Here is a 25703-nt window from a genome sequence, read left to right as displayed (position 1 = left end):
TTAAAAATATGAAAATGTGGCTATATGCAACCTCTCCTTCTAACTGGGTAAAATGACAAGGAACTAAATATTCAGAGTTAGTCACAATGTTTTTAATAGTCTGAAGCTAAGAATAAGGTAAATTTGTAAGTGTGCATTGATTGAGAAAAGATGTCCTAAAAGCAAACAGCTTATTATTCTTTTTTAATGCTTTCTTGAAAGTTGTAACATTTTCAGTTGAGATTATTTCTGTTTTTATTCATGTCTTTATTCATATCAACTGTAAAACATAAACTGTGTTATATTTTAGCCTTTCAATGTTGACATAATGTCAACATTGAAAGCACATCAGAGAGCTTCAGAGAAGCTACAGCTCTATGTGAAAGGTCAGCTCTGATGCGGTTAGATGATTTATTGACTGTCATTTCTGTGTTGACTGAAAACACCTTCTCCTGTCATCCCTCTTCAGAGACTTAGCCGTTTTTCCATAACTTCACTGTGAATGATGGGAAAGCAGAATATGAAGCTCAGGCACCTTGAGGTTCTGGCATGGAGGTCTAGTGGTAAAATACAGAAGGTATGAAATGCCTCATGGTAGCTTGGTCAACAACGCTGCTTCTGGAGACGCAGTTGCTGTTTCCAGAACCCCATCCATCCAAACAGTGGTTGTTATTACAAAATTTGGTGCATCTTTTTTAACGTGTTGTCTTCTGTTATTACAAATTCCTGTTGCTTTTGCTGATCGTACTGATGACAAACAGTGTTTTATACTTTCTAAAAACACTTCTGGGAATATTGCTCAATCAGACACCATTTCATAAACACTGCATTGGAAATTTGTTTGTATAACTCCATCAGACGCATGACTGAATGCAAACCAAAACAGAAGGGGAAAGTACTGGGTTACATGAATTGTTCCTTGTCTGACTCCTTTGTTTTGATTTTTATCTGTTGTGCGTGCCTCTTCCTTTTACTCAGCGTGTTTCCTGTTGTTTTGCTAAACCATAAACACCCATTTGATCAAAAATAAGACATTTGAGTTAAGAGTGAGAACCCTAAACCCGTTGGTGCCTCTTTTTGAGGCCTATAAATTTGGTCCACCAGATGGCAGTATTCACCAATTTGAATTCAGATTTTAAAACAATAGCTGCTGACTTTTAAAAACATTCCCCTCGGCAGTTTCAAGATATTACCAGTGAAGGTAATCGGACGTGAAGAGGCGCAAACTAACCGTAGTTTCCTTTACTGAATGAACATTGTTATATGGGAAACTTTTAGGGGATTTTTTTCTGTTTGAATGCCCTCTTGTTAAATGTCATCATTCAATGAATAGCTCTTTCTTTAAAGAAGCAATAGACACTAATTGGAAGTGCATTTAGAGCAAAAACAAGACAATGCACTTTCATTGTCAGTGAAGTGAAGGTTTCAGCTGCAGTAGCTGAAACCTTCACTGGTTTGTTTTAGTCTTGCCTTCTTTAGAAAATACACAATCCAACCTCTAAAGAGCACTTAGACCTGGGAGAGGGCACCACACAACCTTGCCCTGCTGGCTCATCAAATTCACATTTCTAGTTTCTAAACCTGCTTCCCTTCAGCTGGCTCTCTCCTTTCATCTGGCATTGAGTTGGTTGTGGCCCTTTTACCACAGCCAACTACTAAGGCAGAGTAAAGCGGGATCTTGATAAAAACACAAGCACAGGCAGCAGAACTCAGGCAGATGTTGCCGTTAGCTTCATTTCCTGGGCGGAGAGCTTCTCGCTCTATTAGACGACTAACAGGAACAAGAGAAAAAAATAAGAGGGGAGAGAGAGCGAGAGGGTGTACAAGTTATCTGAGCTCGGAGCTCCCACAAATCACTTTTTTGAACAGCAAGCTCTGACAGGCAGCAGGGGGGAAAAAGAGAGAGGAGACAAAGGAAAGGTGTGAGTAGGGACCTGTGTCAGAGGAGACTCCAAGGGAGAAGGTGTGAAGGAGCAGTAGAGGGCATAAACGAGGTGACACCAGTGGATGAACGGAGGAAAAGCTGCGCTCCAGTTCCTCCTGCTATTGCCGGGGTTTTCTGCTGCTGTGTCCGGATGGTTCTGTCTCGTAAGGAGAAGGTGTGTCTGATTCCTGAAAACTTTTTCTCCGGGACAGGGTTCCCTTGAGACTGACACTCTTGATCGTAGGCCTGTTTGCACTTCTTTTATCTCTGACGCAGTGTGCACTTGTAGATGATTTCTTTGCGTTATCATGAGAGCAGATAAAGAGGCAGCTGGCGTGACATTGAGCTGGACGCGTTGAAAGCTGGTTTAATGCAGCTGCGCTCAGATCACATGCTATTATTTGTAAAAAGAGGTAGTCCGAGCTGAGAGCAATCCAAGTTTGTCACATGTTTTTCTGCATGAACAACCCTACAGCTTCTTTAGGGTGTGTATTTCTCTTTCCAAAGTCTTTTGAGAATACTTATTTGATATTTAATCCACCCAGAAAAGTAATTTGTTGACTTTCGGATGGTACAGAAAGGACAAAAAGGCTGTGGCAGGTTAATAGCCTCTAGGCACAGAAAGTGAGTAAGTCAGTGTCTGCCAGCACTCGTAATCATTTTCACTCATTGGGCTTCAGCTCTACTCTCATTTGCTCCACTTGCCTCCAGGGACATGTAATAAGAGACTGCTTACTGAGCAGTACGGCACAGAGCTGACACGTGGAGACGTATAAACTTGCTCTGTGTAAGACAGGATTACGCTAAATATTGCAGGTGGAGGACCGAAAATCACGATCTGGTCGGCAAACACAGAAGCAAAGACTACCGAGAGCTGTCAAACTGTTTCTGACGGATGGCTGTTGGAGAAGTCATGCAAGTGTTTGGGGGGCTTTCTATGCTTGGATGAGCTTTATTTAGCTTTTGACAGCTCTGCTCTGGACTGGCTTCACAGTGCGGACCGTCATTGGGTTACCTCTGTAGCTGACTCAGAGACTGGCTTAACTCTCGCCGTCTGCCTGCCCACTCTGATTCTCTCTCTACCTGCCTTTATGCAAACAAGACGAGTGTTAGGTGGTTTTCTCAGCAGTATAGGGACAGCTGGGGCACTTTTTGGACTCTCCACACTGCTGTAATTGTTCTGTTGTGTGTAAACACCTTGCGTCAGTCACACCTCTCCTCTGGAGTGATTCACTTTTCCCAAAGCATCCCTGACTGAAGGCAGGCAGCAATAGAAAATGTTGAGGCAGGATTTGCTAACACTCAAAGTGCAGAAGGTGCTGAGTTGTAAAGTTGTTGCAATGAAGCTGGGATTCTTGCTGCTGATGGCTCTGCACATGCTGGAGAACGTGTCCAGTATGTCCACATGTAAAACTGTGGACTTGGAGATAGTGAGGCAAAAGCGCATCGAGGCTATTAGGAGCCAGATCCTCAGCAAACTGCGTTTGCCTAAAGCTCCTGAGCCAGAAGAAGCTGGAGACAAGGAGGACATACCCACCACCCTGCTGTCCCTCTACAACAGCACCAAGGACATGCTGGAGGAGCAACAGATCGAGGTCCAGAATACCATCTCCCCAGAGCAGGAGGAGGAAGAGTACTTCGCCAAAGTGCTGAACAAGTTCAACATGACGAGTAAGTACAAGTTAACAGGCAAGAAGACATAAATCATGAATCCTAGAGCACTCTTACCCATTTTCAAGAATGAAGGCAATTGTTGACGGCCTAAGGATGGCTGTAAGAATGTCAGATAATTATATGGCTGTGATTTATGGTCCTGCACTCGCAGCATGTTGCACAACACGTCGAACACAGAGCAGAGTTTGGTTTGGAGAGCCAAAATCTCTTTGCTTGAAAAAAAGAGATCCATGACCTTCAAACTGCCAAATAAGTAACTCAACTTTTAGTGGAGTTCAGACAATCTGGAGCAAGACGAGCATCAGCTGCCAAATTGATGAGACGTTCACTGAAGCTTGCTTTGTCATAAACGTCCAAAACTCACAGAGAAACTAAAGTGTCTGATAGTGGATGAGGATATGGGAATGATATCTGACCACACTTCATCATATTCCTAGCCTAGCTTAGCCTTCCTATATAAAATTCAGCTCAACTCTCATCCTCCTCCATGGGAAGGGGGAGATCCCATGATTTCCCCCTTCCCTTCCCAACCCCCTTCCCTTCATGGGAGGAATCATTCCCCTTCACGCCACATGAAGGGGAATGATTGAAGTAATTCAACTCGATTTGTCTGGTTGAATTTCAACCAATCAGGAAATGACGTTGATTTTTCTGCGCTGTTTTAGAATTGTAGTCCGCCTCTATCTTTAGCAACATCAGCGGGCGACGTGAATGAAGCCGTTCAGTCCCTGTTGGTCACACTTCCAAATATTGAATCAACATTAACAGCCATTTTGTCAGCTTGGCACGTCATTCGTCGCAGTGGAGGATGGTTGTTTACAGCGCCAGCAATTTCCCGTAAGCTTCATAGAGTCGAACCGCCAGATTACATGTGTCACGGGCAAACGTTAGCAGTTGTACGCATTAATACATACATTTGAAATTGTCTTGGCACTACAGCAGAAGCTAACATCTTTGGTCTTCTTTATTTCCAATCTTGGTCAAACAGCCAATCAGCAGCAAGGAAAATGAACAATGCTGCTGGATTGGAGAAATAGCGTCACGTAGCATTGCATCCAGATATTCCTGCTTCAAAAGCCACATTTTATTTTAAATATTTTAGATATAATATATGAAAAAAAAAACACAAATTGGAGGACTTTTCGCTAAAATTTTGAAGTTTTGCATCAAAGAAAATAATTTACCCCTACTAGGCAGCGCAAGCTAGCAGTAGCATACTTCTTTGTGTTTTGTACTTTCAAGCATGGTAGCAACATTTTCACTGAGGTAATTTATAGAGTAATGAAATGTAAGTATCCAGTCTCAAAGGGGATTTAAATGAAACAAGGGTTAGTAAACTGCTTCGGTGGTGATTTCTGAGTGTAATATACTGGGAATCCATCTTTGATTTTGAGGTTGGGGAATTCTGATAAGAGCTTGTTTTAAGTAAGTAATTCCTTAATATTGAAGAAAAATTACTAGTTCCACGGCAGAACTAGTAATTTTCAGGTTGGAAAACAAATTTTTCCTACCTGACACTTAAAAATATCAACTTTTGGTAAAAATGGGATCCATAATCAAACCTTGAATAATATTTTCTTAAAACTTACAAAGTCTTTGTAGTAGTACATGGAAATCATACAACATTGTAATTTGTTATCAAATGAAGCGCTGGTTCAGATCATGTAAAGTTGGTAAAAGAAACAGGAAAAAGTGAACATTTTGACACAGAGGTGGAAAAACTCCAGATTTACCTCATCAGAAAGGCACCAAATGACCAAAACAATCTATAAATTCTTTCACCATGCACACATCTTCTGATCTGCGCTCAACATCTTTTCTGGCAGCTTTATGAGATCAGAGATCACACAAGTTACAAGTTGGCTGCACATGATTTGCACGCTCTGCTGCTTTCATGATACCCACCTCTTTTTTTTTTTTTGTTTTTGTTTTTTACGACTTCATTAACACACTTGGCGTGGCTGCATCTGCTGTTTGCACAGCCAAACGGTCTTGGGCTGTAATTGTGCAATGGCTCCTAAGCTATTATGATAAACATAATTTTTTAGTTTGGTTTCAATGCCCCATTGTTCTCGGCATGCCTGCACGCCTCACTTTATCAGGCAGGCATACACATCCCCCCCTTCGCCTTTATCCGCCACATCAAAAGAAAGGCTTGAAGTGGATGGACCATGTTCAGGACCAAAAGGGAGAACAAAGACACTCTCAAAACGAAGGGCACAATTTTGTTCTGCTCAAATGACAACCAAAGACCAAGATTGTAAACAAAACACTGCAAAAAAAGTCATTGGTGCCAAGTATCTTTGGTCCAGTTTCTGGCGGAAAGTTTGTTTAAAGTCAGTAATTCCTTAATGTTGATGAAAAAGTTCTACTTCAACTGGCAGATTATTTCACTTATACCAAGGGAAAATGTCTTGTTATAAGTAGTGATGCATCGATCCGATATTAATATCTGCATTGGTCCTGTTATTTTAAAAAAAATCTATCCATGAGGGCGGATCTATTCAGTCTAATTCTATGTTTTGTTCTCTGAGTGACACCAGGCACCATATTTTCTGAACCATTTGAAAGAAGATTTGTTTCCGTTTATTTTTTAACAGGTTTGAAGAAATTTCAGTTTCTTTATTAATTATTTTTGCTTTAGCTGTTAAAGTCCTAATTGATTAAACTCCTTTTTACATGTTTGACCAGTAGCTTCTGAAGCTATCGGTGTATTTAAGCGTGCTGTACTGGTGCAGTGGTATGAAATAAATTTGTCATTCAGTATATTTATGTCTGTGTTTAAAAAAAGTTGTGTTTTAAGCTCAGTTTTTCTGTATCGGATCAATATCGGCTGATACTAAACCTAAGATATCGGTAGTGAAAAAAGTGGATTGGTGCATCCATCATTATAAGGAAATAATCTGCCAGTGGAATTAATCATTTTTCTTCAACATTAAGGAATTATTTACTTAAAACAAGCACTTATGGGTGCCGTGGTGGCGCAGGGGGAAAGCACAACCCACGTATTGAGGCCTTGTGGCGGTGGTCGCAGGTTCGATTCCCAGCCTGGCAACATTTACCGCATGTCTTCCCCCTCTCTGATTACCCTGTTTCCTGTCAAACTACTTTAAAAAAAAAAAACAAGCTCTTACGTCTTTCTAAAAGTTATTTCTAAGTTAGTTTTGGTATAATAAGATATTTGCACCAGAAAAAGACGAATACACTCGGTGAGACTTTGTGTTTGTGCAGTTTGGAGTGCAGCCCCCTCTCCCTGCTGTTTTCTCTTTTGCTTTCCGTTTTTCACACTGTTGCGTTGCCCCCCAGGGATTGGGAATTTCCGACACTGTAACTTGAGAAATTGACGTCTTGTTTGGTTATCGTGTCACTCGCACTCCATCATATCGCTCCCCAAGTGATTTCCCTTGAATTCCCGTTTCTCTTCAGCAGCGACTAACCTTTTTCTGTCCCTCTTTCGCCCTCCAATGCCCCCATCTCTCGGTCTCCCCGCTTCCTGAGCGTATTATCAGAGTGTTTGCAGCATGTTTGTGACAAGGCAGCTTGGCAGGAAGGAAGGCAGGCTGATGGCCACTCAGATGCTGAGTGACTCAGGTCCGGTGCGAATGTTGCGTTTCCTCTGAATGCCAGAGAGAGAACATCCGCCGGCCTCTTGCCGTGCACCGCAGTCGAATCTCCAGATCTGTGAATGCTTTTTATGCTTATTCCAAAAAGTAGAGGTTGTTTGTTAAAATTACAAAAAGTAGAGGAAATAGTCCCACTTCTCATTTTTGACTGAATTGCCACATTGCGGTTTAAGTTTACGGACCTTTGGTTTTATTGGTACCTCCGGTTAAACTCATGCAAAGAAAACAACAACTTTTAAAATGAGGTCACAGTTTGTCTTCCTTTAAATATTGTAATTATTGTGACTCTTTTCTTCTTATGAAGACTAAAACATATTTACCATGATTTAACATTATGTTCTCTTGTCTTCCCCATGTGGAAGAAACGTTAGAAGAAATAGATCTGCGTCATGCTGTTTGTATCCCACAGAAAATGGAAGTAATTGATTATTAAATGCGATTTGATTCACTTCAAATTAAAGAAATATGTCATTAATCCCAAAAGAAAAGAAAATAAAATAATTAAATTTAATTAAATACATCATAGTTTATTTATTTATGCTATATTAGTATAATATAATAATTACTAAAATCTTTAAATGACTAATTATTTAATTATTAAATTCAATATTCTATTTATTAATTAAAATAATTCAATTTAATAAAATAAGTAATGGTTCCTAGACACTTATTGGCAGGAAAAGCAGAGCATAAATAAATAGAAGGCATTCATTTATTTTAGATGCAATTCTATGGATACACAACTAAAAATAAATGTATTAAATAATTCAGAACATGTTTTCTGATGAAGTTTATCTGCCACATTGAAGCCGCTATTCAGCATACTTTTCATGTAACCCAAATTAAATGTTTTTTTTTTATAGGTCTGATGTAATATTCTAACTATAAATGTCATGTTTTTTATTTCTGTAAGCAGAAAATCATCAAAATGAACAAACAATAAAGGCTGAAGAATAAAAGTCCAGGGCTGGACAAAGCCTTTTTGGGACCCTAAACATATTGTCATTTGGGCCCCCCAAGCCCCCCGCCATGCCAACATGTCAACACCAGATTAGTCAACAAGTCTCGTCTTTTCCAGCCATTGTTTCTGTTAATTATGACGACTTATGGAAAAGGTGTGTAAAAAAACAAATACATTTTTGTGATCAAACGTTGGCAAGCTTTGAACGTTTGGTTACCAGGGGTTCCATTAAATATAGAAACGGATTTAATTTTTTTCATGATCAAATCTGCCGGATGACTCACTCTTTCCAAATATCTGAAACCGCTGGAGGCAAAGCATATTTGGGTGCAGAGCATTTTAAAACGCAATCGTTTTAAATCTTTATTGCGGTAATCTCATCATGGATTAGGCTAAATTCCTCCAGCCACATCCGACCGCAAATTCACCTCTCCCATATTCTGCTCTTAAGTTATTCTCCAAGAGCACAGCAGCAACCACAAAAGGACAGTTTGTCCAGAAATTAGTTCTCTGACGTAGAATGAGTTCCTTTTTGTTATATAAAGCAGGAGAAATGGCGGAGCGTCATCAGAAGGAAGTATAAAGGTGGCAGACATTTGGCCAGCTGCTGGAATCTGATTCCTCCCTCTGGTAATTACAGAGCTGTCTCCCAACCTGTCACAACAGCTGTCCCTGGCTTACCTGCGGATAGGCGCTAGTTCAACACACAAATCCCTCCCCGCACCCATGTGTGGCGGGACGCTTTTTCTGAAGCAGGGTTCATTATTACAGTCCAGCATAAAGCAAAAAAAAACAAACAAACAAAAAAAAAAACTGAATAAAACGGGAATTCAGGAAACCGGAGGTATTCACCGTTCCTGGTGTCGTCAGCGCGCTAGAGTAGCTCTGGGCTTTCATTGAGATTTTTTCTGTTTCAAACTTTCATTCCTGCCTTTTTTCCAGAGAAAATATATTTTTTATGGACAACTGGTCCTTCTTGTTTTGGATACTGTGTAGTTGGGCTGATTTTTGGCAATATTTTTCATATTTCTGCTGTTTTGCTGTGACGCGTAACCATAGCAACAGGGTGGTTTACGACAGGGAGGAGCTGATTAACATCATTTCCCTTCGGGATCAATAAAGTAGTTTTGAATTTGGAAGAGTTGCTCTATTTTAACGTATTCGTACTTGAGTAAAAGTAAAGTCCAAGAAACGACTCGGAGTACAAAAAGTATTTGGTAAAAACTCAAGTACTGATAAAAAAAAATTTAAAAAATCATTTAATATTCAAAAATTACACCAAAATACAAAGTTATGTTGAAATGTTGGTATTTTAAAGACAAATAATATAATTACAAATTCAGGCGAAAGAAAAATAAAATCCAAATCAGTTTCTTTCAACATAAAACTCATTAAAATTAAAGAAAATAAAAAAATTATGAAAATAATGTCATAATAAAATGAGAAGAGAGTCGTGGCATCACAATAATAAAGTCACAATATTGCAAATTTATTCTCAAAATATTACAACTTTATTCTTGTAATTTTATGACTCATTTTTTATTGTTATGGAGAAAAATTACTAAAGTAAAAGTAAAAAGTAATTCATATTTCCAAAAAGCAACTCAAGAAAATGTAACAGAGTAAATGTAACTAGTTACTATCCAACATGGGGTAACAGCAGCATCAAAATAAATATGTCCACACCAAAGATTCAAAAGTTTTAGAAATATGTATATAAGAAACAAAATTAACAATAATTATACTGCACAAGATTATGATAAAAATCTGAAATAAAAATAACATACTCATGTAGGTATGCATATTGAATAGTTATTTAGTATTTTAAAATTATCACATGCAACTAAATATTATGAAAATATTGGTATTTTAAAAATCAAGATGAAAATAATTCATTTAAACAACATAATTACTATGCAAGAGCATATTTTTATTAAAAAATTAATTTCTTTCAATCTAAAACTTGCTCTTATTTTGCTGAGAAGTTACATCTAAGCTAGTTTTGTCTTATCTGCAGCAGAAATGTTGATAAAAATGATTAAAAACAGTGCCGATGCCAGCAGGGATGTAAGCACCGAGTTTGTTGGAAGCAGTGATGGTTTGTGGGAGGAAGGATCTGCTGTAACGCTGCTTAGTGCACCAAGGACAGGTGTGTCAAACTCCAGTCCTCCAGTCACTGTCCTGCAACGTTTAGATGAGCCTCTGCTGCACCACCTGGCAGAATAATCAGGTCATTAAGGCTCTGGAGAACCGATCTACTCAAGTAATGAAGCCGTTTCATTCCAGTGTTTTGTACCTGAGGCTCATCTAAAAACCACAGGTCAGCGACTGGAGGACTGGAGTTTAACACCTGTGACCTAGGATGTAGCAGTTTGACTCTGCAGGAGAACAAAGTCCAATATTGATTTTTTTATTGTTCATAATAGTGTGACAGAAAGTTTTGTCCAAAGTTTTTGCTATGAGGCCAAAATTGTAAGTTTTAAAGAACGTTTTGTGTCTTTTTTAAAGTTTATCTGCTCAATAATAAACTAAAGTAAAACTTTTTGGTGATTGTAGATACAAAAAGAAAATTTTCCACGACTGCATGATAAAACAGGCGCATGAATTCAAACTTATGGGGTTGATAATTTTCTTATTTGGTCTGAATGCTTTGTGTTTGATTAAAAGTAGGTCGATGTTTTTGGTTCTAGTTACTCCAAAGCTAAGAAGAATGCAGAAATGTCATAAAGACAAGGGGCCGCAAAAATCCCTCAGAGGGCTGCAAATGGCCCCCGAGCCGCACTTTGGACACCCCTCCACTAAGCCGTGTGAAAGTAGAAGCGAGGATAAAGTTTAGCTGTAAACACGATGCAGCAGCCAATATTCTTCTTACGGGAAGTGACTTAGTTTCCTGTTTCTGAAGCAGTTCTGTTAACTTTTAACCCAGTTCACTTCAACTTGCTGTCGCCATACTTTAATTTAAAGCCTCACGCACTGCAGAAACACAGAACTATTTCTGGTCTGGCTTCTAGTGCAAATATCTGGAAATAAGGCAAAACAAACTCAAAAGTAGCTCTTCAGAAAGAAATAGAAGTTTGTTAAATAATTCCTTAATATTGATGGAAAAACTTCCAGTTCCACTGGCAGATTATTTAATTTAAAACAAGACATTTCTTCCATGTTTTAATTGAAATAATCTGCCAGAGGAACTAAAACTGGGTTGCTAGGTAACGGGCTGGGCTTAGCTGGGGTTGCTAGGTAACAGCGGAGTGGAACATTCTACCAGTGGAACTAGTAACTTTTTCATCAATATTAATGAATTATTTACCTAAAATAAGCACCTATTTCTTGCTGAAAAGTAACTTGTAAGTTTGTTTTGTATTATTTTAACTGTAATAAGATAATGGCAGTAGAAACTAGATCAAAGAGACAAAATCTTACCTAATCTAATTTAAGCTCGGAATTTTTCATGAACATTAAGGAATTATTGACTTTAAACAAGCTCCTGTTTCTTGCTTACAAATAGCTTTGTCGCAAGATACAGAGGTTGTTTTAAGTCAATAATTACTTAATATTTGTGAAAAATTACTGGCAGATTATTTCACTTCTAACAGAGTAAAATGTCTTGTTACAAGTGAAATAATCTCAAACTTCATCAATATTAAGGAATTACTGACTTTAAAAAAGCTCTTATGTCTTGCTGAAAAGTAACATGTAAGTTAGTTTTGTCTCATTCCTACTGTGATAAGACATTTGCACTAGCCAGAGTCACTTGAAAGCGTTGTGTTTTTGCAGTGCGTTTCCATTCTCGCGCTCTGATAATTTCGCCTGCATTCTGGGTGGGACTGGTCTGCAGAATGTCAAAGTCTCATTTCCCGTCGCGCTCCACATCAGCGCCTTTTCAGTTTCACTTTGGGCCCCTTTACCAACGTCTGAAGCGAAGCATTAGCGGCGTCGACGGGGAGAATCGTGGTGCGGCTCGGGTCGAGCGTGTGCAGTAGGTATGCGGGGATGGGTTGGGTTTGTGCCGGAGAACAGGCTCAGGCAGAGCAGCGGATCTGGTCCAGCGCCAGACATTGCATTGATATATGTACATCTCCGATTTCTTCACACTCCCTCTCACACCCTATATGTGTTCACCCTGTTGCTGCATGCTTTCACTGCAAAAACACTAAATCTTACCAAGTTTCTTCTGTCTAGTTTCAGTTGAAATAAGACAATACTAACCTAAAAGTGACTTTTCAGTAAGACATAGCAGCTTGTTTTAAGTCAATAATTCCTTAATATTGATGAAAAAGTTCTAGTTCCTCCAAATTATTTCACTAATAATTATTAACTGTGCGTCTATGACTTTGTATTCTTTGTGTTTTTATGATGTAAAGCATTCTGAAGTGCCTTGTAGCGTCGTCAATCATCCTCAAGTATGTGCTGTTCAATATACTAACAGTGGAGAAACAACTTACTGATACAGGAAAACTATTTATTTGCCAGTAATACAACAGGCTATGCTAGCTGTAGCAGTAGCAGAGAGGATTGTGGGGTAAGAAGCGCCACACGGAGGGTGATTGGCAGCAATAAGACCCTCCTCCTGCCTCTGATTGGTTGTTTTAACTGGCAGAGGAGCTTGATTTTTTTCTTCAGATTATCTGTCTCGTATTCTACTGACATATTTTTTTTTTACAAACGTTGCACTTTAAAACAAGCTCCTACGTTTTGATGAAATGTAACTAGAAAGTTTGTTTTGTCTTATTTCAAATATACTGAGACATTTGCACCAGAAACAGACAAAAAATACTCAATAAGATTTTGTGTTTTTGCAGTGTTGGATCGCGTCATCTTTATGGTTTTTTAACTTTCTTTCCTTCAGCTCCTATCTGTGTATTCCTCTGTCTCGTTATCTCTTGTATGAAACGTGCAGATCAGTGTTGGTGGATCCATCAGTAGCTTCTAATCAAACATTCCCCCTGATGTTCCTGCTTGTTGTGCTGGAGGAAGACGCAGGGATTACTGTTGCTGCTGCGCTTTGAGAAAACAAAACTCCCAGCTGGAGCAGCTGGAACAGATAAATGTTTGGCTTTGGCTAAGATCATAGTGTAACATTGTGAAATCTGCAGATGGCCATTGATGGCTGGATTACGAGAGAAGTATTTCAGTTACAAAAACAACGTTTCTAAGATATGCAGACTTGCAGGATGCAAATGTTGGAACAAAGGCTTAAACTCCTCCAATTTGACACATGAAGTGTGGAAAGCACCAAATGCAGGAGGAGAAAAAGCTTTAAACCTGTAAATAAATATGTTTGCTGAAACTAGATGCTCCAACACCTGAGTGAAAATGGGTGTTTGCACTTGAGCACGCCTTGTTACATAATATTTGACTTTAAACTGGATGAACTTGCTGTCTAATGAATTAATCAGATCAATGGAGCACAACCTGAGGATTGAAAAGTAAAAATATTTATTTCACTTAGGTTTGGTTTATTTTTATTTTTGAGTGAAAATCTTGATAAAAGTACAACGTCTGAGTTCTTGTATTTGCAGTGATAGTGAAACTGTTTTACTGGACATTGCACAAATATTGTAAACATCCCTAATTGATTGCAATATTTTGGCTCCTCAGCTTTCAGTTCACACACGTAAAACTTTAATTTTCTGTTTAGACAACTGGCTTTTGTTCTGCATTACCTGAATGGTCTCTTGTCTTTCCCGTTTTGCAGAGTGGCCAGTAGAAATGGGGCTCTGTTTTATTTTCACTTTGGGAGCAAAGTGAAAATGTTCCAGTTACATTTCAAAGGAATATTAGGAGTTCTAGTAATTGTGCTAAAAAATAAATAAATGTGATTTTTTTCCCCCCAGAAATATATTAAGATTTTAGGTTTGGATTTTTTAAAACTCCTCAAAAAATCGAGGAGTTTTAAAATTGAGATTTTGCCGTAGTTACAGGAAAGTTTAGCTGACTAGTTCTTTTATTTTAGCATTTTTCTGCCATCAAAGAAAACTTTTCTTACAAAAAAATATGTTTTTCTATCTTTCCCATGTTGAATATGATCAAAAATAGTTTTGTATTTATTTTTTTTTTTTACATCATATTAATCCTCCTCAGACACAGAAACTAATTAATTAATAAGAAACTTATGGATTTAAAAAGAGATTACATTCATTTAATGGAATCTCAGCTAAATGGAGCAACAGATTGTTTATAAAGCTGAAATGATTAATCAAAATTATCGTGAGTAATCAACCAATTAATCAATTAATATAGTCAAGAAGGTCATATGCTGATAGAACCACACAGTCAGAGCAGTAATTAAAACAAAACTAGTTATCTGTTTATTTCCATCCTAATGGATATCTAATAACAAAAACCTTAAGTGCTTAAAAGAAAAATCTGTAGAATATGTAGAATAATCAACTACTAACATAATCAATGGCTGCAGCCCAATTTGTATTTTAATGTTAAACTATTATCCTTCCCTCCCCACTTATAAATGACTTTATTTTAGGAATTTTAATTTATTTTTGCCAGAGATGCCAATAACTTTGTTGTAATTTCAGTGTAATCCATGTAAATTCACCATCACTTTCCAAACAAAGCTGCAACCGTTTTGACTTTATATGCAATTATAATAAAATATGTGAGGACAAGAATAACTAGTTCAGTTAAAAAAGATCGTGCATGGAGAGAGACTGCAGCTACGGCGAATCCATCTGGTGTTGGATGAACGGGTCTCGGCGGACGCTTCAGTTTCCACTGAATATTTTACAGAACCGTCCAGAACCGGCCAAAGAGATTACCCAAGCCAAAATAAGCAGGAACTAGTTTGGTATAATACTTAAAGAGTAGGTTTTTTTTTGTTTGTTTGTTTTGAAAGGAGCTTAAAGCAAAACTATGACGCCGTATTGGAGCTGCTGGAGACAGAAGAGAAAAAAAAGAGCAAATTTCCACCAAAACCAAAAATCTGTGAGAAAAATTTGTTTTTATTTATGTTTGAAAAGTTGTACATTTGCAAGAAAAACTGGGAAACTTTGAGATTAATCTCAGAAAATGTCTAGGAACAAAGCCAAGTAAGTTCTGAGTTTGATGAGTAAAAGATTTGCTATAAAAAAAACTGTTTTTTTAGAGTTGATGTAAAACGTTTTTGAGAAAGAAAACAGAAATGTGAGTTGAAAGTTGAACATTTGCTAGAAAAACTCAGAAATTTTTAGATTAAAAGTGCAAGTAATTTCTGAATTTGAAAAGTTGTTAATTTGCTTGAAAGAACTGAAAAAGTTTTGTTTAATCTAAAACATTGTCTAGAAAAAAAGGAAATTTCAGCATCTGAAAAGTTGAATTGTTTTAACTTTTGAAATAAAGAATCTGCCAGAGTTTTTCTAGAACATTTCTGAGATTAATCCTAATATTTCTGAGGGTTTTTTTCATACAAATATCTGACTTTTCAAATCTGAAATTTCTTCTTTTTTATCTGGAAAATGTCCTCATTTTTTGTGCCTTTCCCCCCCATCCAATATCCCCAATATGCCATCTTAAAAAACAGCAAACAATCCAGTTAAGTGACGTTTTTCCTCCTGGAATCCAAAATGAAGCCGGCAGTCTTGAGTATTTCAATCATTATTTTCAATCCACAAGTCCAAATCATCCTTTGAAAAGCTTCCTCTTATTGGATCAAGCCGGTTCAAAACGGCTGCCAAACAATTACTGACCTGTGTGTGTTTTCTTACTCACAGGCATAAACAACATGGAGCGGACCAGAACGATGTTCTTCAACATTACAGAGATCCGTAACAGTGTGGGGGATTCCCACCTGCTCACCACTGCAGAGCTGCGGATGCTCATCCAGAAGACATCCATAGACAAAGAGCAGCGCGTGGAGCTGTACTACAGCGCCGGAGCCTCGTTCCGCTACCACGCTTCCCGCTTCGTGACCAACGCGTTCAATAATAAATGGCTCTCCTTCGACGTCACCGAACCTCTGCAGCAGTGGCTCCAGGACAAAGGTGAGGCGACCGTTCTTCTCAACTCGTGTTCCCGGTCGAGCCCCGGGTGAGGCTGGCTGAACGTTTTCCTGACATATTTGTTTTCCAGAGGACGAGCAGAAGTTCGAACTACGCGTGTTCTGCGAATGCGAGCAGCAGACAGTCCCCATGTTCAACTTCTTCATGTCGGGAATGGGGAATAATCGGGGAGACAAAGCAACCTTGGAGTCGATGGCGGAGCAGCCGCCGTACGTCCTGACGATGTCAATCCCGAAGAACATGAGCAGCCACCTCACGTCGCGCAAGAAACGCTCCACCAGCGGACAGGAGACCTGCACAGCGTAAGCAACGTCGCAGATTTCACATAACCGCTTATGGACAACACTTGAATCACCTTTAACAGCTTTGAAGGGGATCGATTATCCAAAACTCACATTTTGAGTGTTTTCTGCTTCCATTTGAGCCTCTACTGATTCTAAAAACACTCAGCTGGATTTTGGCAGTAAGTTCATGTTTTATGGTGTCTGGAAAATGCCCCGTTTCAAAAATGCCAGCGAAGCCCACCCCGTTACCTAGGTGAGGCAAGAGTTCCGCCCGTTACCTAGCAACCAAATCAGAACTCGGTCCGTTACCTACCAGCCGAAGCAGAGCTCCAGCACGTTTGGTCAGCTGGTTTACAATGTCTGTGTTTTGTGGTTGACTTACCATCCAGAAACCACTCCCTGCATTCTTGTTGGTTGTGCAGGAGGCTCCACTTCTACTTTTCAAAGATGTATGGCTCACTGCAAAAAAATAAATAAATTTTGGTCTACTTTCTAATGCAAATATTTTAAAATAACACAAAACTAGTGTACAAGTAACTTTTTTAGCAAGATACAGGACTTATTGTCTTAAGTCAATAACTCCTTAATATTGATGAAAAATTGCTAGTTCCATTGGTATTAATTTTCTTAACATATGTTTGATTGGGAGGTGTGGGAAGCAGCAGCCTATTAGGATTTAAAGTGACAAGATGCCCTAAAACAGGTCACTGGCAAACTGGTGTGACTCCATTGCAGTTTTGCAATGATACAACCAAACAAGGTCACGAAAGGTCACAACCTGAACCCAGGTTGTTCAGTATTAACAAAAAGAGGACGCTCTTATCTCTAGTGACTCCGCTGGTATCATGATACAGACCCGTCAGAGAAGTTCTGTGGAAACCGAAACAAGCGTCACTTCCAAATTCCCCGCAGCTTTCCACAGAGCCTGCACTGCAAAAACACAAATCTTAACTTTGGTCCAAAGATCTTAGTACAAATAAAACAAAACTGACTAAAAAGCAACTTTTCAACAAGATGTGGGAGCTTATTAAGTGAATAATTCCTCAACATTGTGAAAAATTATTGGATCGTTGGCAGATTATTTCATTTATAACATTTTGTAAGTAAAATAATCTGCCAGATGAACTCATATTTTTACACGATATTTAGGAATTATTAACTTAAAACAAGCTCCAATATCCCATTAAAAAATTCCTTACAAGTTAGTTTTGTCTTATTTATGTGTACTAGATTTTGTGTTTTTGCAGTGCATATTTCTCTGTGATTAGAAATAAAAATGAAATAAACTTCAGATACAAGAAAAATTACTTTAAAATCTCCTTAAGTAATAATAGGAATAATTACAACGAATGGGATCAGCAATGTTAGTGTTTTTTTTATTTATATAAATAGATACATTTTAGATTTATTCACTGAGTAAATCACAGATCAATAAAACATAAACGAAGATATATTCAGGATAAACACTTAACCAAATGTTCATGTTTTTTTCTTTTAATCTTATCAGTTGTTTTCTGATTATTAATATTTTGGCGGATTTTGATGTTATGGCCAATATTTTATCAAATTTTTTTTAATGCAATTACTCAATTAATTGTCAGAATAACTGATAGATTATTTGAAATCCAGGGAAAGTAATGTGGTTCTTCTAAGCGGTTCCGTTGGTTCTGTTAAGATCATCCACTTTATATTATCGTGTAAAATATTATACTGCTTTTTGTCTCACTTATATTCTTCAGCTCATTAAGCCAATTATGCCAAGCGAAAAAACTGGCTGGGTAAATCCAAATAAAGGTTTTTAAATGATGATCGGGTTTATTTGGGCATGTTAAAGTTATTGCCCTCTAAACCTCATAACAGCTCCTGCCATCCTCAGACACAAAACATCGGCTATTAAATGTTTGTGACGACCGGCGGTGGGCAGTTCACCGCACTGCGGAGACGTTCCGGCCCATTCTGCTGCAGGTTCGACCCAGTTAGGATCCGAGTTTAACGTCACAAACGCGACATTTTGACTCATTTTCCAAAAGGCTAACCAACGAAGTGCAGCACAACTTCAAGATATTTTTACACAAGTAAGAGTAAAATGTATCTGGTAAAAAGTTGTACACAAGTACTGAGTAACTGATCAAATTATCAATCATCTAATATTTAAAAATGACGTCATCGGACGGACCAAAATATAAAGTTGACTGGAAATTTTTGTATTTTAAGAACCAACATGACAATAGTTTGTTTAAAAAGCAAAAAATAACAAAATCAGGCAAAAGAAAATATTTCCAAATCAGTATTTTTTTTTTATAAAAAACTTTAGAAATGTTAACAGAAACTGCAGGTGTGTTTCTGTCCGGTGGATTTCTGGTTAAAACATTTTTGTTTTTCATTCAGGGGGGAGAAAATCCTGGGATTTTACTCAAGTAAAAGCAGAGATACTTCATAATAAAAGTAAAAGTAAAAAGTAAAAATACTCCTAAAAGTAATTTTTTTTAACAAAAACGTCACTCAAGAACATGTAACTAGTTACTATCTAACTCTGTTTTCCGCATTCGGCATCCAGCAACTTTGAGTTTGAGTTTACAAAATGTAGAGTAGTAAAAGAATAAACATAGTTACATACACTTAAAATACATTTAAAACAAAATTTAAAAAGAGAACAGCAGTAAAATATATTTAAAAGTCTGAACTTGTTTTTACAGTCACTCTTCTGCAGCATCATTGAATACATTGCTGTTCATGTTATTCTGGTTTTAACATTCTATTTTAGTTGTATTTTCTATATGCATAACTCCTATTTACATCCCCATCATCGGTAAACATTTCACACCGTTACGGTTTTACCTCAGCAGTCGTTTTAGTTTAGTGTTTTTCTCCTTTGGTTGCCGTATCTCCGGCGCTCTGTACTGTACGGTTTTTATTCCTGAATGAACGCAGACCTTTTACTGCACCATAAAGTGGCACCAAGCTGCCGTTGCTTGGTGCCACTTTATGGTGCAGTAAAAGAGGCCGCAGTGGAGTCCTGCAGTGTGCAGCCCCTTAAGGTTCACCGCCGCTCCATGTTTCCTCCCTCTGCGGCTCTGGCTGCGGTTCGCTGGAGTCCCAAACCCTGAGGAACGACTTTAAACGCCCTTCCAGACTGATGGGTGGCGGCAACTTTGCTTCTCGCCTGTTCTGGTTGCTTTAGATCAGAGACGACAAGTTGCTGTTTGAAATATTTGTAGCTTTTTAAGGGATTTGTTTTGATTCTCATAGTAATGAGAGTTGACATTAAACTCTTTCTACAACGTGCAGTTAATCACAGCTCATTAAGACAGAATTATATGAAGGAGTATTAGGGCCATAAAAAATAAAAAAATTAGATTACGAGAGCAGAGTTATAATATTACGAGACTGTAACTTCATTGTATTTTGTTTTGGCTTTATTCTTATAGTATTTGGATTTTATTCTCTTAATATTCCAAAATTCTTCTCGCAATATTTCGACTTTATTCTTGTAATTTTACAACTTTCTTTTCGTAATTTTAGAAATGTATTCTCGTGATATTACGACTTTTTTTTCAGAATTTTGCGACTTTATTCACAAAATTTTACAAATTTATTATAATTTTACAAATTTATTCTCGCAATATTCCGCCTTTATTCTTGTAATTTTATTACTTTACTCTCTTTACAGTCTGACTGTTCTTGTAATATTTTTTTTTCAGAGTGGTCCGAATACTCCGTGGTAAATTTAGTAACAGCGTCAGTCGTTTTCTATATTTACTCACAGGCTTTTGTTGGTGTAAATATAGAAATATGCAAATCAGCATCAGCTGCTCGGTTTCTCATGTCCTCAGTTCTGCAGAGTTAACTATTGAATGGTCCAGTGAGCGCCATCAGAGCGTAATGAAACATAAAAAAGAGTGTCAGTCAGAGGCTTTTTCAAACTTGCTGTAACACAGACTGCTACAGGAGGTTCACAAACATCCGCATCTCCGACAATTTACAACATTTAACTTTCTTTAACTGAGTATTTTTAAATTTAATTTAATTAAATCTGCTTGTAGGAAAAAACACAGTTTAACTGCACCACTGTGTATTTATTGTTATCTGGTTCATTTTTACTGCTGGGCAATAAATCAACTGTAAAAACGTGAGCAGGAGATAACAGCGTTTATCGCTTTATAGTTCAGTTTCTGTTTCACTACAAAATAATTTATGCAAAAAAGCAGAAACTGAAACCCACTCAAATTACAATCCAGTTCGACTGATTTCAATGTCATTTGTTAAAGATTAAGCTTTTCATTTGCATTGTTTTAACTAAATTATTTCTGCAGTAAAGTCCTTTTCTTATCTAAATGTTTCATTTAAAAGCATATAAATGTTTTCCTCCTGTGTTTGTGGATGCAGGCAAACGGAGAACTGCTGCGTTAGGAGTTTGTACATCGACTTCAGGAAGGATCTGGGCTGGAAATGGATCCACAAGCCCACAGGCTACCTGGCTAACTACTGCATGGGGTCATGCACGTACATCTGGAACGCCGAAAACAAATATTCCCAGGTAGCAATTAAATATGAAAATCACAAGGACAATCCTGTTTAGGCTGACATGCAGGTTTTGCAGGAACATGAGCCGATGTTGGGTTTCTAAGCTGCTCAGAGTAAATCAGATAACAAACGGTACTGACCCATCTGGTTCCGGTTGATTCGTTCATTTTCTTCTTCTAACTGATCAGATTTATTCACATTTAATTCAGTTTTTCATTAAAATTAACAGAGTAGCTTTGCAAAGAAATTAAAGCCTTAATAAAGAGGCAAAGTTTGGATTTCAAAGCTAATTCCCAAAACTTATTTTGAAATGTTTTAGTTTTATCTAAGGATAAATCAGCCACAATTTTATTAATTTTTGGAGATCGGCAATTATTGAATTGGTCAAAATCAGGATCGGTGGGTCGGGCTTCTTAAAGATCAGCGATCGGCCAGAAAGCTGCGGCCAGCAGGGTGAGGCAGATGGACACTTCTTCATCTTTTAGAGCAAAATATTTTACAGATAAATGAAAAATATGAGGTACAAAGAACAGATTGATTAACAATGACTCTGCATTCTTCCTAGCTTTGGAGTAACTACAACCATATTTACCAACCTACTTTTACTCAAAAATGAAAATAAGTTAGAAACTGTGAGCCTGTCTTGTAACAAAACCTACAATCATTAAACGTTACTTCTGTTTATTATTGAGCAGATTAACTTAAAAAGCAGATTAACACAAAAAGTTTTTTCAAATTATTTTTGTGGCCCTGAAGTTCTTTAATTTGGCCCTCATAGCAAACAGTTTGGACACCCCTGGATTAAATCACAGTTTGGTTTAACAGGAGTTTCCAGCTGTTCATCTACCAGCCCATGTTTTTGTGTTCAGCAGTTTCATTTAAACTTTTCTGTCGGACTCCTGAGATTGTGTTTTCTGTTTGTTTTGCAGATTTTGGCTCTGTATAAACATCACAACCCCGGAGCGTCCGCCCAGCCGTGCTGCGTTCCCCAGACGCTGGAGCCGCTGCCCATCCTGTACTACGTGGGAAGGCAACACAGGGTATCGATACCGCGGGTATTTTTAGATGTTTACGGAAAGTTACGAGGTGATTTACGGTTTTACTTCTGCCTACAGGTGGACCAGCTGTCCAACATGATTGTTAAGTCCTGCAAGTGCAGCTAAAAATAGCCGGTGGCACAACGCTCTGCGTCTTCTGGAAACAAACAACGATGGAGAAGATTGTTTTGATGCCACAGAAAGGACAATGTGATCGTTTGAAGAGGATCTCCAGCGCTTTTGTTTTTTTTAGGAAGTCTTTTCTTTAAAATAATCAATATTTTTTTATGTATTTCTATTCAGAAACAAACAACAACAAAAAAGGTTTCCCCCTAGCATAATTTAATTTATTTGTTGTAGAACTGTCTCAGCTGGAGATGAAAAATGACTTCTTACTCAAAGTTTGAACAGGAAAATAAAAAATAAAAAAAAACGCAGAAGGACCAAAAATAACCCTGATGGAAGAAGTTCTGTTTTCGCAGATGGAATATTTCCATTTGTCACAGCAGCTTCCAGAGAGGTAACGGCAAAACGTGCAAAATCCCAGGTGGAAAGCAAAGGTTGTTTGGGAATTTCCTGGAAGATTACACTGCTGCCAGTGCTTTCCATAAAAGAGAAGAAAAACCCAAAGGGACTGTCCATCCTGGGAAAACTCCCTGTGCCTGAAAGGCCGGAACAGTCAGACAGCATTTCAGAGGAGCTGTCCATCTGCTACGTCACGTTATTTGTTTGTTCAACATGTACAGCGTTCCCACCACCTTTCTGCGTTGTCAGGAAATTTGTGCTCATAACTTCCTGGTCCGCGAAGGTGACGGGTGTGAGAGCGATGACACCGTGTGGCGCAGCGTTTAAAGACTTGCAGTCTGCATGTTAGCTTTAGATAAAGAGGCTCAGGTTAGAGAAGCCATGCAGGCTTGTTTGGTGATTTTACTACCAGCTGTCAAGGTAAATTATTGCCTTTTTGTAGCTTTAAAAGGAAGTTTTCATGTTCTTAAAGAGTTTATTCTCTGTTTTGATTTGATTTAGCAATAAAGCCAACATATTTTTCACTGTTCTGTGTTTTTACATATGAAAAACTGTTTGCAAATAATAACTGAAAAAAACAAATAAACTTTTTAAATTATGGCATTGACTATATGAGAATTTTGTAAAAACTTCATCGTTTTCCAGTGACATGTAAACACGTACATATCACACGTTTCTCAGGATTCTGAGAAGAAAAATCTGAGTTTTGAGGGGGGGAAAAAAGTCAAAATTAAGGAAAGACTTCAGAATACTAAAGAAAAATATAAAATCAAAATTCTTAGAAAAAAGTCAGAATTCTGGGGGGAAAAAATCTGAATAATGAGAACCCTTACACCCCCAAAAAACAAAACAAAAAAAAAAAACAATTCTGAGGGAAAAAAAGTCAGAAATATGATTTAAAAAAAGAATCAGAATTCTGAGAAAAATATCTAAAATTTGAGAAAAAAGTTAATTCTTTTCAATGAAATTTTTTTTTCCAACTTTAAAAATTTTAGTTAATTTATTACAACTAATCAAATTAAGTTAACCAAACTTAATTCATTCATGTTTATTGAACATGACGATAAACATTTGATTACTTGTAGCAAATTAACTTACATCAACTTAAATCAACCATTTTCTTTTTTCAGCGTAATCTTCTTCCGTACTCTAATATAAACACTAAAGCTGTCAACAATTAGAAATGCAGTTCAGTGTTGCACTGCAACTTTTAACCTGGTTAGTTTGCGATAATGACTCTAATAATCTTCCATGAAAACAAAGTGGACTCTAAATGTTTCTTTAAGAACCATTTTATTAGATCTTAGTGTCCTTCAATTGCCCTTGATGTTTCTTGGAAATACAAAACCAGATCACCGACACTGAATCTAATGTCTTCCATCGGAAAATCCGATTCTGACTTCTTTTCAGGAAACTTCAGCAGTGTTGGATTAATTTAGGAAGAGCGAACTTACTGTTGGACAGAAGCGAACTGAGAAAAACAAAACGTGCAGCTCAGTTCCTGGCACTGCCTCTCCCCGAAGGGATTCATGCCATCCCAACATTTTTTCCCCCCCATCCGTGCATCTCTTCCACCCCCACCCGGCCAGCTTCTCCTCCCCAACCCTCTGCCTCTGTATTCAGAGGATTACTGTCAGCCCATGGAGCTGGATTGGGAAAGAAGCGAGCAGGTCCAGACCCGTTTGTAAGTCCCAGACTTAAGGGCAGTGACTGCATGGAAAATTAAACACTCACACTGTACACATGAAAACACAGAACCCACTGACACACAGCCACGGCTCCACCGCCGCACCATTAAAAGGTGTTACATGTCAGCCAGTAGCTGCCTGTCCATCGGCCGTAAAATCTCGCAAGTTCGATTTACAGAGATAAATTCACTTAATGGAAACACGTCAATTTACAAAAAATAAAAAATTTCAATAAGGTTTTATGATGATGTGATTTTTCAACTGTATTTAAATTAGTGTATTTTGCAAAACTGCAATGGAAACACTGCATCACACGAGTCATATGTTCAACAACCGGATGTTACTACTGGTGGAAACGACAAAGAAAAAGAAAGGAAGTAAAAAGAGGAGGATGGCCCAGCATAAACACACTAGAACAAACACATTAATTTGTAATTTTAAAGGCTTTTCTTATTTAATGAAAACACTACAATTGCAAAATTGTGTTTTTCTGTGAAATATCGACAAGGTTTTGCACATAGTTATAAAGTAAATGCAGCTAGTAAGTGGCATTAGATGTAGCATTAGTCTTTGAGAAATATTTATTTTAATGTAAAAAATGGTACTGTAATGACACCGCAGCCTACTTAGTTTTTATATATTTAAATAAAATATTCTCACATGGACGTCGCCACGTTGCTTACGCTGCAATGCATTATGGGTAAATTAAGTATGCTAGCTCCGTCCCGCCAAAACAGCGACGAGCAATGTAGTTAAACCTTTTCAAATTGAACTGGAGCTTGATGGAAATTGATGGAAATGTACACATCACTAGAAGAAATTAAGATGAAGAGGCCCAAACGGAGGAAGAGGAAAGAGCTGGCCTAAGAAGTTGCAGGTGTTTGCGCTGCTGCTGCTAACTTCAGCTTCATAATTAAAACAACGAATGATGCGTACCTCCGGTCGGACTGCGTGATCCGGTAAGTGGTTCTGTAGCTCTGTGTCCGGTTCGGTAAAAGCTGTTATGGTTTCACATTCAACACCAGCGGTAGTAGCATTAGCTCCGTTAGCATTTCAAAGAGCTCCCCGTCGTTCACCAACTCCGGTGTTTCGGCGTAACATCGGTTTGCGCATGCGCATGTCCACAAGGTAAACGGATTGTTGGGTAGCACTGGTAGTCAGGGCAACGGTGGCGGGTTTTAGGAGCTTTGTCGGCACGGCACGGTTAGCTCGTTAAGGTAACGATCACCTGTTAGATCCTGCATCAGTTTTGTACGTACAAATGTCTCAAAGTTTTCTGGAGAGAAATGTAGAGAGCCCAAATAGGTTCTTCGGAAGTTGTGTCCGGGTCTTTCCCACCGCGCTCTTCTTTTTATTTATGTGGAAAGCGATCCAAAATCACTTCACCATTTATTTTTTATTTACAGCCAACAGTGACACGGTGTGGCATTATCTAAAATTACACCAGTCAAATGGAACATGATAAGTAATAACTCAAAAAGTTAGCCTTCCTG

General features: G+C 38.0%; 2 protein-coding genes across 2 annotated transcripts in view; one reads left to right on the top strand and one right to left on the bottom strand.

Moving 5' to 3' along the window:
• The window catches only part of LOC122832894 (cyclin-dependent kinase-like 1), a 38222-nt gene extending 12886 nt beyond the window's left edge, over positions 1-25336 (bottom strand). The window contains exons 1-2 of the mRNA XM_044120112.1: positions 25147-25336; positions 16819-16895 (exon numbers count right to left, since the gene is read on the bottom strand). The gene's annotated coding sequence lies outside the window, so the exon portion shown is untranslated. The remainder of the gene's footprint in view (positions 1-16818; positions 16896-25146) is intronic.
• On the top strand, positions 1498-22976 carry tgfb1a (transforming growth factor, beta 1a). Its single transcript, XM_044120106.1, has 6 exons — positions 1498-3574; positions 15865-16134; positions 16223-16454; positions 20823-20973; positions 21890-22000; positions 22076-22976. Exons 1-6 carry the CDS (start codon positions 3181-3183, stop codon positions 22121-22123), a joined length of 1206 nt encoding a protein of 401 aa, XP_043976041.1. The 5' UTR covers positions 1498-3180; the 3' UTR covers positions 22124-22976.
• Positions 25337-25703: the final 367 nt, after the last annotated feature.

Source organism: Gambusia affinis, linkage group LG06 (assembly GCF_019740435.1).
Source record: "Gambusia affinis linkage group LG06, SWU_Gaff_1.0, whole genome shotgun sequence".
NCBI lineage: Eukaryota > Metazoa > Chordata > Actinopteri > Cyprinodontiformes > Poeciliidae > Gambusia > Gambusia affinis.
The sequence above is the reverse complement of the archived record's forward strand: the minus strand, read 5'-3'. Positions and strand labels throughout refer to the sequence as shown.